Source organism: Hibiscus syriacus, unplaced genomic scaffold (genome assembly GCF_006381635.1).
Source record: "Hibiscus syriacus cultivar Baekdansim isolate YM2019G1 unplaced genomic scaffold, ASM638163v2 tig00000764_pilon, whole genome shotgun sequence".
NCBI lineage: Eukaryota > Viridiplantae > Streptophyta > Magnoliopsida > Malvales > Malvaceae > Hibiscus > Hibiscus syriacus.
Genome location: NW_024061820.1, coordinates 1,400,114 through 1,409,659, shown reverse-complemented (window position 1 = coordinate 1,409,659; position 9,546 = coordinate 1,400,114). Strand labels below are relative to the sequence as shown.

Sequence of the window (9,546 nt, the reverse complement as noted above, 5' to 3'; positions counted from 1 at the left end):
ATTTCTTGTATTTAAGGTTCATGTTCGAGTTCGAGTTTGAGGCTTCAATCGAGTTAAGTTTAATAAAAAAAATTCATTTCGAGCCTTTTCGAGCTGCTAACGAACTTCAGTTTAGGATTTCGAGTTCGATTCGAGCTTGAAAATTTTAAGCTCGCGAGTTTTTGAGTCTAGTCAAGCTTCATTTCAAAGTTTTCGAGTCGAGTCGAGCTCAGCAATACTTGAGCTCGACTCGGCTCGTTTACACCCCTATCGATACATGTCCCGATAAATATTAAAAATAATTATTTTATATATATATATATATAATATTAATAAATTTAAATTAAATTTAAAATATATATATAATATTTATATATTTAATTTAAATATATATACCCGACCCGATACCTGTTTAAATAATCGTTTATGCTAAACGGGGATACTCGTTTCCCCGCGATTTTTCTCGATTACCCGATGGGGATCCCCGTTTAAATCCCCGCGGTTTTTTAAGTGGGAACGGAGACGGAGAATCAATACCCGACCCGAATCCGACCCATTACCATCCCTAATAAAAAATAACACTTCTTTTAACCATAGAAGTCACTCAATAGACGTTGTCGTTGGTTTATAAAGGAAATGAGAGCCATAGTGAAGAAAAGATAGTTCCAGTGAATCATTTGAGTATTTTGTTTGGTGGTTTTACTGTATGTGGATTTGTTTGTTTATGTTAGTTGTAATTGAGATTTAAAGTTTAAGATATTTGATTTAGGTTAAGTTGGAATCTAGGTTTTATGATCGTACTAAAGGCGAGTTAAAAATTATTATCAATAATCAAACTAAAAATAAATAAATAAATCTGATAATTATGTTATAAATTTTAAAAATTCGGTGATCAAAATGCAGTTGTCGTAAAAGTCCGACTACTTATGATTCAATTTTATTGTCATTATACATAGGTTTAATGATCATTTTTTGTCATTGTAGTATATTCAATTTATCATTGTCGTCTCTATAATATTTTCACATCAATTTGATTTTCAAAATCATTTAATTGTATTTTTTATATCGTAAACTTTAACTTAAAACCTTAAACAATAATAAATATTTTATATATATATATATATATATATATATATGAGCTTACAACAGCAGATGAAACGACGCAGCTACATGAACAGCGAAGCTATATTTCTTTTTGTTCGGTTTATTTATTATAAAATCTCACATGGAATGGAAGATGAGTTGGGATTCTGCTCGCACTACATCTGCCTGAATGATTGAAGGTGTCGTTAGATGGGGTGGCGTTGAACTGATTTTTTTTTTTTTCTTTTTCAATTTAATATTTCTGAATTATTATTGAATTTAAAAAAAAAATAATTTACGTACACAGTTATGAAGTTGGTGTGTCATTCAGCATGTTCAATTCAGTCGGTTCAAAAATAATACATTAAAACAGATTTATAATAATGACACGCAATAAAAATACATTAAAAATTGAATTTATAATAATGAGACGCAATAAAAATTATTATAAATACATCAATCAAAGTTAGAGAGAGACAAATTGTTTATTACCAGTATTGACCCCCTTTTGTTTCGGACGATGATATATATTGGATTAAAATCTATAATTATAAGCATATATTTTAATCTTATCGTTATCATAAAATATGACATAAAATTAAGTTATCAGTTATTTTATATAAATCATAAGATATTAGGAGTATCGTGAAATCTTTATATATGTAGTGGAAACTTTGAGATAATTTTATTGGAGTAATGATTTGGAAAAAATTGATTCATATAAAATGTAAAGGAAATTATTTTTTAAGATAGAATGAATGTTACGGTATCAATAGGAAGTCATGTAGATCACCTATGTTAACTGTCATTAATCCGTTAATAAAGGTATGAGTTAACAATTAAATTTTTTTTTTTAATTTGTATCTTCTTCATCATCGTCGAGAGGAAGAACCGCAGGTTGTCTATTAGTCGTTTTCTTCTTCTTCTTCATCGGGAGGAGGAATCGCAAGTTGTCCATTAGTCCTCACCTTATAGAATCATAAAATTTTGGTTACAATGAGAACACTTCCTCCTTCAAGAACAAGAACCTGAGACATTTGCGACAAGGTAAACGACTAATGGATAAACCATGATTCCTCCTCCCACGACGATATAGTCATAGTTGTCATCTGTTGGAAAATACGTCGCATTGTTCAAGTATGAGTTAACAATTAAAAAAATTAAAAAAAAAATCTATGTGCCTTCTTCTTCTTCTTCGTTTGAAGGAGGAATTGCAAGTTGTCCATTAACCGTATTCTTATTCTTCATCGTCGTATGGAGGAGAAATCGCAGGTTGTCCATTAACTGTCACCTTGTATATTCATCAAATTTTGGTTACCATAAGGAACACATCCTCTTTCAAAAACAAGAATCTTAAACTAATGAGATAAGGTGACAATTAATGGATACCATACGGTTCATCCACTCATATCGATGTAATCATAGTAGTCCTCTGTTGGAAAATACATCGTATTATTTAAGTATGAGTCAATATTAAAAAAATTAAAAGATTGAGAAAAATGTCTTTTACTTCTTCTTCTTCTTTGTTGTTGTCGGCGTCTGGAGGAGGAACCATAAGTTGTTCATAAATTGTTCATAAATTGTGTTCTTCTTCCTCGATGTTGGGAGGAGGTTGTCCATTAACTGTTACTTTGTCGATTCATCAAACTTTGGTTATCATAAAGAAGACCTCCTCTTTTAAGAACAAGAATTCGAAATGTATGCGATAAGGTGACAAATAATGGACACCATACGGTTCCTCCTCCCACAATGATGTAGTCATAGTAGTCATCTATTAGAAAATACATCACATAGTCCAAGTATGAGTCAACAATTAAAAAATTAAAAAAAATATGCTTCTTTTTCTTCTTCTTCTTCGTTGTTGTCGTCGCCTGGAGGAGGAATCACACATTGTCCATTAGATGTCTTCTTCTTCATCGTCGTTGGGAGGAAGAATCGCAGGTTGTCCATTAGTCGTCACCTTGTCGATTCATCAAATTTTAGTTACCATAGAGAACATCTCCTCTTTCAAGAACAATAATCAGAAACGTCAGTGATAAGGTGAAGACTAATGGACACCAAATGGTTCCTCATCCCACAACAATATAGTCATAATAGTCCTTAATTAGGAAATACATCGAATTGTTCAAGCATGAGTTAACAATTAAAAAGTTAAAAAAATAAGAAAAAATATATCTTTTTTTCCTCTTCTTCTTCGTTGTCGTCGTCTGGAGGAAGAATCATAAGTTGTCCATTTGATGTCTTCTTCTTCTTCTACTTCATCGTCGATCGTGAGGAGGAACCGCAAGTTCTTCATTAGTCGTCACCTTGTCTTTTCATGAAATTTTGGTTACCATAGGGAGCACCTCTTCTTTCAAGAATAAGAACCTGAAACTACTACGACAAGGTGACAAATAATGAACAACTTGTGATTCTTTCTCCCACAACGATGAGTCATAGTAGTCCTCTGTTAAAAAACACGCCGCATTGTTCAAGCATGAGTTAACAATTAAAAAGTTAAAAAAATAAGAAAAAATATATCTTTTTTTCCTCTTCTTCTTCGTTGTCGTCGTCTGGAGGAAGAATCATAAGTTGTCCATTTGTTGTCTTCTTCTTCTTCTTCTTCATCGTCGATCGTGAGGAGGAACCGCAAGTTCTTCATTAGTCGTCACCTTGTCTTTTCATGAAATTTTGGTTACCATAGGGAGCACCTCTTCTTTCAAGAACAAGAACCTGAAACTACTACGACAAGGTGACAAATAATGAACAACTTGTGATTCTTTCTCCCACAACGATGAGTCATAGTAGTCCTCTGTTAAAAAACACGCCGCATTGTTCAAGCATGAGTTAACAATTAAAAAGTTAAAAAAATAAGAAAATATATATCTTTTTTCCTCTTCTTCTTCGTTGTCGTCGTCTGGAGGAAGAATCATAAGTTGTCCATCTGTTGTCTTATTCTTCTTCTTCTTCATCGTCGATCGTGAGGAGGAACATCAATTTCTTCATTAGTCGTCACCTTGTCTTTTCATGAAATTTTGGTTACCATAGGGAGCACCTCTTCTTTCAAGAACAAGAACCTGAAACTACTACGACAAGGTGACAAATAATGAACAACTTGTGATTCTTTCTCCCACAACGATGAGTCATAGTAGTCCTCTGTTAAAAAACACGCCGCATTGTTCAAGCATGAGTTAACAATTAAAAAGTTAAAAAATAAGAAAAATATATCTTTTTTTCCTCTTCTTCTTCGTTGTCGTCGTCTGGAGGAAGAATCATAAGTTGTCCATTTGTTGTCTTATTCTTCTTCTTCTTCATCGTCGATCGTGAGGAGGAACCGCAAGTTCTTCATTAGTCGTCACCTTGTCTTTTCATGAAATTTTGGTTACCATAGGGAGCACCTCTTCTTTCAAGAACAAGAACCTGAAACTACTACGACAAGGTGACAAATAATGAACAACTTGTGATTCTTTCTCCCACAACGATGAGTCATAGTAGTCCTCTGTTAAAAAACACACCGCATTGTTCAAGCATGAGTTAACAATTAAAAAGTTAAAAAAATAAGAAAAAATATATCTTTTTTCCTCTTCTTCTTCGTTGTCGTCGTCTGGAGGAAGAATCATAAGTTGTCCATCTGTTGTCTTATTCTTCTTCTTCTTCATCGTCGATCGTGAGGAGGAACCGCAAGTTCTTCATTAGTCGTCACCTTGTCTTTTCATGAAATTTTGGTTACCATAGGGAGCACCTCTTATTTCAAGAACAAGAACCTGAAACTACTACGACAAGGTGACAAATAATGAACAACTTGTGATTCTTTCTCCCACAACGATGAGTCATAGTAGTCCTCTGTTAAAAACACGCCGCATTGTTCAAGCATGAGTTAACAATTAAAAAGTTAAAAAAATAAGAAAAAATATATCTTTTTTTCCTCTTCTTCTTCGTTGTCGTCGTCTGGAGGAAGAATCATAAGTTGTCCATCTGTTGTCTTATTCTTCTTCTTCTTCATCGTCGATCGTGAGGAGGAACCGCAAGTTCTTCATTAGTCGTCACCTTGTCTTTTCATGAAATTTTGGTTACCACAGGGAGCACCTCTTCTTTCAAGAACAAGAACCTGAAACTACTACGACAAGGTGACAAATAATGAACAACTTGTGATTCTTTCTCCCACAACGATGAGTCATAGTAGTCCTCTGTTAAAAAACACGCCGCATTGTTCAAGCATGAGTTAACAATTAAAAAGTTAAAAAAATAAGAAAAATATATCTTTTTTCCTCTTCTTCTTCGTTGTCGTCGTCTGGAGGAAGAATCATAAGTTGTCCATTTGTTGTCTTCTTCTTCTTCTTCTTCATCGTCGATCGTGAGGAGGAACCGCAAGTTCTTCATTAGTCGTCACCTTGTCTTTTCATGAAATTTTGGTTACCATAGGGAGCACCTCTTCTTTCAAGAACAAGAACCTGAAACAACTACGACAAGGTGACAAATAATGAACAACTTGTGATTCTTTCTCCCACAACGATGAGTCATAGTAGTCCTCTGTTAAAAAACACGCCGCATTGTTCAAGCATCAGTTAACAATTAAAACAACAATAAAAAATTAAAAAAAAAACTACGTGTCTTCTTCTTCGTCCCCATCGTCGTCGGTAGTAAGGATCGCATGTTATCCACTAGCCGTCATTTTATCGATCGTTAAATTTCAATTATCATAAAGAATGTCTCGTCTTTCAAGAACAAGAACCCAAAATGTTTACGATAAGATGATGGTTAATGAACAACCTACGACTCCTCCTCCCACGACGATGTAGTCATAATAATCCTCTCTTGAAAAATAGGTCACATTGCTGAGTAAGGAGGGTCTGCCCCCAAAAACACCCCATACGATTTGGCATTTCGAAACAAAAACACCCCATAGTTAGTTCCTCGAAACAAAAATGGCTAAAACATTGAAAACCAGATTTTAAAGAAAGAAGCGATACAGAACAGAACAAGAGGGAACGTATATGAATTGAACTATACTGACCTCCTTGGGGAAGTGCTCTCGAAGAAATCTCTCGAAGAAATGATAAAATTCTCTTGGCGTTTTCTTTATTGTAACGCAAGAATCCAATCAAAATCTAATTGAGATTAATCAAGAATCCAAAATTTATGATGTTAAATCATCGAAAAATAAAAATAAAATAAAATAAAAATAAAAATACTAAATACGAAAATGTAACTAAATTAGAGAGATAAGAGTAATATAAATTAACATATTTTTATCTCTTTATATAGTTGGAATTTTAAGTCAATTTATTAGTTATTTATAAATCTATATCTCATCAAATTATAAATACAATTTATTATATCTATATTTTAATTTCATGACACTTTAATACTTAAACTAAATTAAAATATTCATAATTCCAATGAAGATTTACAAGCATAACCGTAAACTTAAACTAAATTAAAATTATGACATTTTCCTATAACTATTGACACAAAAACTAGCCAACTAGATCACACAAGGACCAAAAAAGGAAAAGGATAAAAAACCTAACTAATGCTCAAACAAAATAAAGATATGAACAAATCTGACTGCATCGACAAACGAACCAAAAAAAAGGATGAAATTATTGAAAGACAATTAAAAGGAAAAAAATATTAATAGACTTGATAGTGTTAATTTCACTATTTGTAATTCTTGGGGTATTGTCTAACCGATCATTTCTTTTTGTTTAGTTGTATATAGGCTTTTGTTGGTGATTGGTTTGTAGCAGAACTCTGCTTCATTAGGTAATAATATTTGAATTATCCAAAAAAAAATTATTGAAAGACTTCTGATAAATCGTAAATCAAAGTTAAACAATGTGAAAAAATTATCCACGAACACAAAACGTGTATCCAAATCAATACGATGGTCCAAAGCAGAGAAGTTCAACACGATAACAAATAAGTGTCATCTTGATCATTAGTGGTGACGTCATATCCAACCCTGAGAAAAAAGATAAACAAAAACAACGACCAAAAGACAGAGATAAACGTGTCATAAAGACAAAAGTAAATGTGTCACAAAGACAAAAATTTTCTTATTAAAAAACTAGAAAAACAAAGAGAAAAGACAACTGGTGGTTAGTAATCAATATCAAAATTGATGTCACCGCCAGCTAAACTAAATCAAAGGAAAAAAATTTAATATACATAAACTAACATAAATTGTAAAAAAAAGAGAGAGAAAAAGAAGAGAACAACTAGGGTTTTAACGCATGTAACATCGTTGATCGCTTAATTTTATGTCACACTAAATAATAATATCATACGCTATACATATATACTTATAATAATTATAATTATAGATTTTAATCCAACGTCCAAGTCTCTAATTGATTGATCATGTATATTTTTATCAACGGCCAATGACTTCAAGATAAGGGCTAAGAGCAAACACATGAACTTGTTAAGATAAAATTCTCTTTCTTAAAAAAATTGGTGACCAAAATGGGCGGACTAAAAATATAAATGATCACTGGTGTAGTTTATCCTATTTTCTATTCATCATTCGATTATTGTCTGCCTCATCAGATCTAAACTTTTGCTTCAAACTGCGAGGCAAAACCAGCGAATAAACAGGAAGAATGGACGCAATTGACTCTGTTTTCGATCCGCTAAGAGAGTTCTCCAAGGACAGTGTTCGTCTCGTCAAGAAATGCCACAAGCCGGATCGCAAAGGTTACTCGTCTCTCTCTGTTTTGATTATTATTAGACATTGTTGATCTATCGGAATCCTGATTGAAAGACTTTTGTTTTGGTTTCAGAATTTACAAAGGTGGCGTTCCGTACAGCGATCGGATTCGTGGTAATGGGATTTGTAGGTTTTTTCGTCAAGCTCATCTTTATCCCCATTAACACATTATCGTCGGATCCGGTTAGGTAAGGCCCGACTCCATCTGCTTCTACTTTATTTTTTCGGGTTTTCCTGCTTAATTACTTCAGATTCGATGTTTATCTGTGTTTATGTGAATCACTGTACAAGTTAATGCGTTGAAATAAAAACGAAAATTTCTGGATTTTGTGGAAAATCCAGATTTTGATTGGTATGGAAAACCAGGGAATTGAATTGTTTTATAATTAATCGGAATTATTTTTCATTCGTGCAATTGTTTATGTAAACGAATAAGCTCTGATTTTGCTGTATCTAATGAGAAATATAGCGATCAAAAGCTTGCATGTTTGGTAAAGCAATGACAAAGGTAGAGAACTCCGAGTTTGCTGGTTTGGAGGCATCGTGCTAACTCAGATTCATTTGTTGCAGGCTTGTTTCGTGTTACTGACTCAGCAGGGGAAGGAACTCCATGCTTTTAGATTGAAGAGATAAATCGTCTGAGTTCATGAACTAATTTCAGTTTAGGGTTTGGTTTTTCTTTATGTTCATGTTCGTTGGATTTTAGTGGGACGGAAGGAATATTAAGTTTGTATTATTACAAAATTTTATTAAGTTGGTCCAATTCGAGTTAACTAGGTTTTATTTATCGGATAAATTACAAATTTCACTCAATTTTTTTCTTATTTAGTTATTAATGTCTAACAATTTTTAATTTATTCGCTCAATTTTTCGTTCAACATCCAATGATGTTATGATTCGATATTTTTCTTTTAAACATTATAAAATGATTCTAAAACTTTCTTCTTCTTCTTCTTTTCTGAAAATCGTAGAGTTTCAAATTTCTTTTGATTTTTTTTTTGGTGATGAAGTATTTTCTTTTCAAATCTCAATAGTGACAAAGTGAAGGAGGAAGTGAGACATATACTTTGATTCCACGTTGATCGGGTGATGGATATTATAGATAAGAGTGATTTTGAGTTTTACGAGTTTTTGGTTTATGGTTGTGTTTTATAAAAGAATTAATAAATAAATTATAATGTTTTAAGTTTTAATAATCAAAACAAGAGTACGAAGAAAGTTAATTTATGAAGTTTATAATTTACTCTTATTTATTTTACTTTGATCGTCTTAAATTTTATTTTATTTTATTTTACTTTACTTTGATGAAGTTTATAATTGATTTTATAAGTATAGTTATTGTGTAACATGATTTATTTATTTGTTTTTTTTTTCTTATAAGGAATATTGTAACATGGGTTATTTGAATATTTTTAGGTTAAAAGTACAATTTGATCATGTTAAATTCAATGGTTTGACATTTTCCTTTCATGAAAGTGGAACAAGGGACATGGACCTGGTGGCATAAAAGAAATTGATTTGCCATCCAATTTTAGAACAAAACATTGGTAAATTACGTATTTAGACATTTAGTTATTCTTTTAAAATAATATGTATAATTACGTTTTAGTTCTGTTTTTATTAATCATCGTTAAAAGATTAATATTGATACTGACATGTTTCATAAGATAATGTCACGTCATCGTCGGAAAAAATAAAGATTATTATGTCATTAGTTATATTTTTCTTAACAACATATGATTAAAATAAAATCAAATTATAACATTATGTTGTAAAGAATAACAAATGGAGCA

At 32.0% G+C, this 9,546-nt stretch overlaps 1 protein-coding gene across 1 annotated transcript; it reads left to right on the top strand.

The window, feature by feature from the left end:
- The first annotated feature begins 7,550 nt into the window (after window positions 1-7,550).
- On the top strand, window positions 7,551-8,540 carry LOC120216105 (protein transport protein Sec61 subunit gamma-like). Its single transcript, XM_039213621.1, has 3 exons — window positions 7,551-7,740; window positions 7,827-7,941; window positions 8,324-8,540. The coding sequence occupies exons 1-3, from the start codon at window positions 7,647-7,649 to the stop codon at window positions 8,340-8,342; spliced, it is 228 nt and encodes a 75-aa protein (XP_039069552.1). The 5' UTR covers window positions 7,551-7,646; the 3' UTR covers window positions 8,343-8,540.
- The last annotated feature ends 1,006 nt before the right edge of the window (window positions 8,541-9,546 follow it).

Bases quoted from the DNA above. Each gene is read 5' to 3' on its own strand.
- LOC120216105 (XM_039213621.1), top strand. From the start codon at position 7,647: ATGGACGCAATTGACTCTGTTTTCGATCCGCTAAGAGAGTTCTCCAAG. The intron at 7,741-7,826 runs GTTACTCGTCTC...TTTTGGTTTCAG, and splicing joins CCACAAGCCGGATCGCAAAG to AATTTACAAAGGTGGCGTTC.